Raw genomic sequence first — 2,494 nt, 5'->3', positions numbered from 1 at the left:
GGGTAGAGTTTGGATAAAATTAAAACCAGAGGACAAATAATGCAAGATGCAGGATGCATAATGTCAGAATAAAATAATGCCAAGAAATAGACAACAAAAACAGAAACAATTAAGGCAATAAATCCACAAACAAAAGTAAATAAAATGGATAAAACAGAAATTAAAAAGTTAAAATAAATAAAAAGACATGAATGACTCACAGCATTACCCAAATATTCAAGAAAATAAGTTATTTTAAAATCCCTAAATGCTTTGTATGAATGTAGATTTACCCTCAAACCCGTTTTACCACCAAGAGACCAGCAGTCAAACTGGGTCACACAGAGTTATAAATAGACCTTTAACATTCCTCAGTGTCTCTGCAGCTGTTTTCACTGTTAGCTCCCACAACCACAACAACACGGAGAGAGCTCGTTCTCATCAGGATTTATTTATCTTTTTATATCCTCAAAAACGCACAATTCATTAACTAATAACGGCCACGTGTGCCTAAAGAAGTACCACTGTGTCCCAGGACAGCCTTATTTTATAAAGCGTCGGGTTCAGTGTTGAAGTTGAGCTCAGTTGTTCAGCATCAGAAATCTGGTGTTTTTGCGGGTCCGTGAACACGGCACAGATGAGTTTTTTCCTCAGCAGCAGTTTGTGGAGTCACAGGTTGGATAATTGATCATTCGATTCCATCAGAGCTGATTAGATCAGATCAATTGGTGAGAGGAGCAGATGCTGCAGAGGCGAGTGAATGCAAACTTTTAGACCTGGCGTAATGAATGGTTAAGTTTTGCTGCGCCTCGCGTTCTGCTGCTCCGTCTGTGCCCAGAGTACCCTTTGCGTTCCGGCAGTGTGGTGCAGCGAATAACCGATTGGTTTATAGATACTAATGACCACCAGATGACAGTCCAGCTCTAAAAATGGAAAATCAACACGTGGCGGCAGATGTTTTAATCGTGGCGGGCTGCCTTAAGTAAATAAATGTTTGGGAAACCCCCCTCACATTTAAGAAGCATTAAACCAGAAAATGTTTTTTTGTTTTTCTACCAAAGAAGTGACTTACACAATGATAAAAATGTCAAAATAGTTGGCAATTAATTTTCTGTTGACTGACTAATCGCTTAATCAACTAATCATTGCAGCTGTGGTGCAAATTCTGTTTATTAGCCTCGATATTTCCATGTTAGTTTTTTTGGATGTGCATACCTCTTTTTCTTCAAAAGTGTGTGTCAGTCCTCAAAATCCAAAAGTTCAGGAATCATAAGAGGACACAGAGGAACCTACTGCGTAATGAATAAGGATTTTTTTGGTGGGAATGGGATTAAAATGATCGTTTTTCTAAGTCTGCTGTGTGTCTGTATCAGCTGTCAGAGCACAAAGAGCTGCGGAGCGTCTACGTTCTGGGTCATCACCTTTTCTACGAGGAGGCGCTGCAGTTGGCCGAGGAGGGCAAGATCTCCTGCAGGGTGCTGCGGTAATCAAACTAATGTCATGTAACACACACAAATCAACTCCGAGATCCTCAATTCCTGTAACGTGCTGCTTGCTGCAGAGTTAATTGCTTCTGCTGACATTTCAATCTGGTCTTTTGCTTGATTTTATCGTCAGGACTGAGATGCTGGAGTGTCGTGGGGACATTGATTTCCTGGCAAAGTTGCACTGTGTGCGGCAGGCGTGTCAGGTACAGTCTAACCTGATGAATTAAATTACATCATGATGACATAATTAAAGGAAACTGGTGTAATAGTTGGATTAAATAAACCTGAACATTTTTGAAAAGTTGTTTCCAGATGGCAGATTTTATCATTAGGCAGTTTTAGTTTTTCAGTTAATTGGATTGTGCTACGCTGCTGAAGAAAATACATCAAGGTCACAGATTATTTTACTCGTGAAAACCATTTTAAGCCGCTCTGTGTTTTTCCTTCAGCTGATTTTGTGCGAGAGAGCGACCCGGATGTTTCTGGCTGACACGGGAAAGAAAATACTGTCCTCCATTATTGTAAAAGCACAGAAGGTGAGAATAAAGCCATGACTCGTGAAAAATAAGATCCTAAACGAGTGCTTCCCCAAAACTAACCCGTCATATTTTGGTTTTCAGAGCCCAAAGAGATTCGAAGAAGTGTTTGAGGAGATGATTTCCTTCCTGGAGCACACGGAGCACTGGGAGAACACAGAGGTGGAGCTGGCCACCCGAGGGGTACGAGCGCCCTGATCAATTTAACTTCTCCACCAAACGTCTGACGTCTGCTGTCTCATCTTCTTTTATAGAAATAATGACTGTTTGTACTCACTCTCACCAGGTGAAACACTTGAACTTCTATGACATCGTGCTGGACTTCATCCTGATGGACTCATTCGAGGACCTGGAGAACCCACCGATCTCCATCCAGAACGTGATCAACAACCGCTGGCTCAACAGCTCCTTCAAGGAGACGGTGAGTGAACAAGAAATACTTCAGAGAGTTTCCTTTGGTAACGAGGTACATTTAAATGCAGTTGCTAAAGT

General features: G+C 41.3%; 1 protein-coding gene across 1 annotated transcript; it reads left to right on the top strand.

Moving 5' to 3' along the window:
- Window positions 1–1,248: 1,248 nt before the first annotated feature.
- LOC121966801 (mitoguardin 1-like) lies at window positions 1,249–2,468 on the top strand (the record flags this gene model as incomplete). The annotated part of the gene is made up of 5 exons (XM_042516865.1): window positions 1,249–1,462; window positions 1,597–1,669; window positions 1,916–2,002; window positions 2,087–2,185; window positions 2,289–2,468. Coding segments are annotated over exons 2-5 (432 nt in total), but the record flags the coding sequence as incomplete, so codon positions are not given.
- Between the last annotated feature and the right edge of the window lie 26 nt (window positions 2,469–2,494).

The sequence above is a fragment of the Plectropomus leopardus genome, unplaced genomic scaffold (assembly GCF_008729295.1).
Source record: "Plectropomus leopardus isolate mb unplaced genomic scaffold, YSFRI_Pleo_2.0 unplaced_scaffold25936, whole genome shotgun sequence".
Taxonomy (NCBI): domain Eukaryota; kingdom Metazoa; phylum Chordata; class Actinopteri; order Perciformes; family Serranidae; genus Plectropomus; species Plectropomus leopardus.
This window is presented reverse-complemented; position numbering and strand designations above follow the sequence as displayed.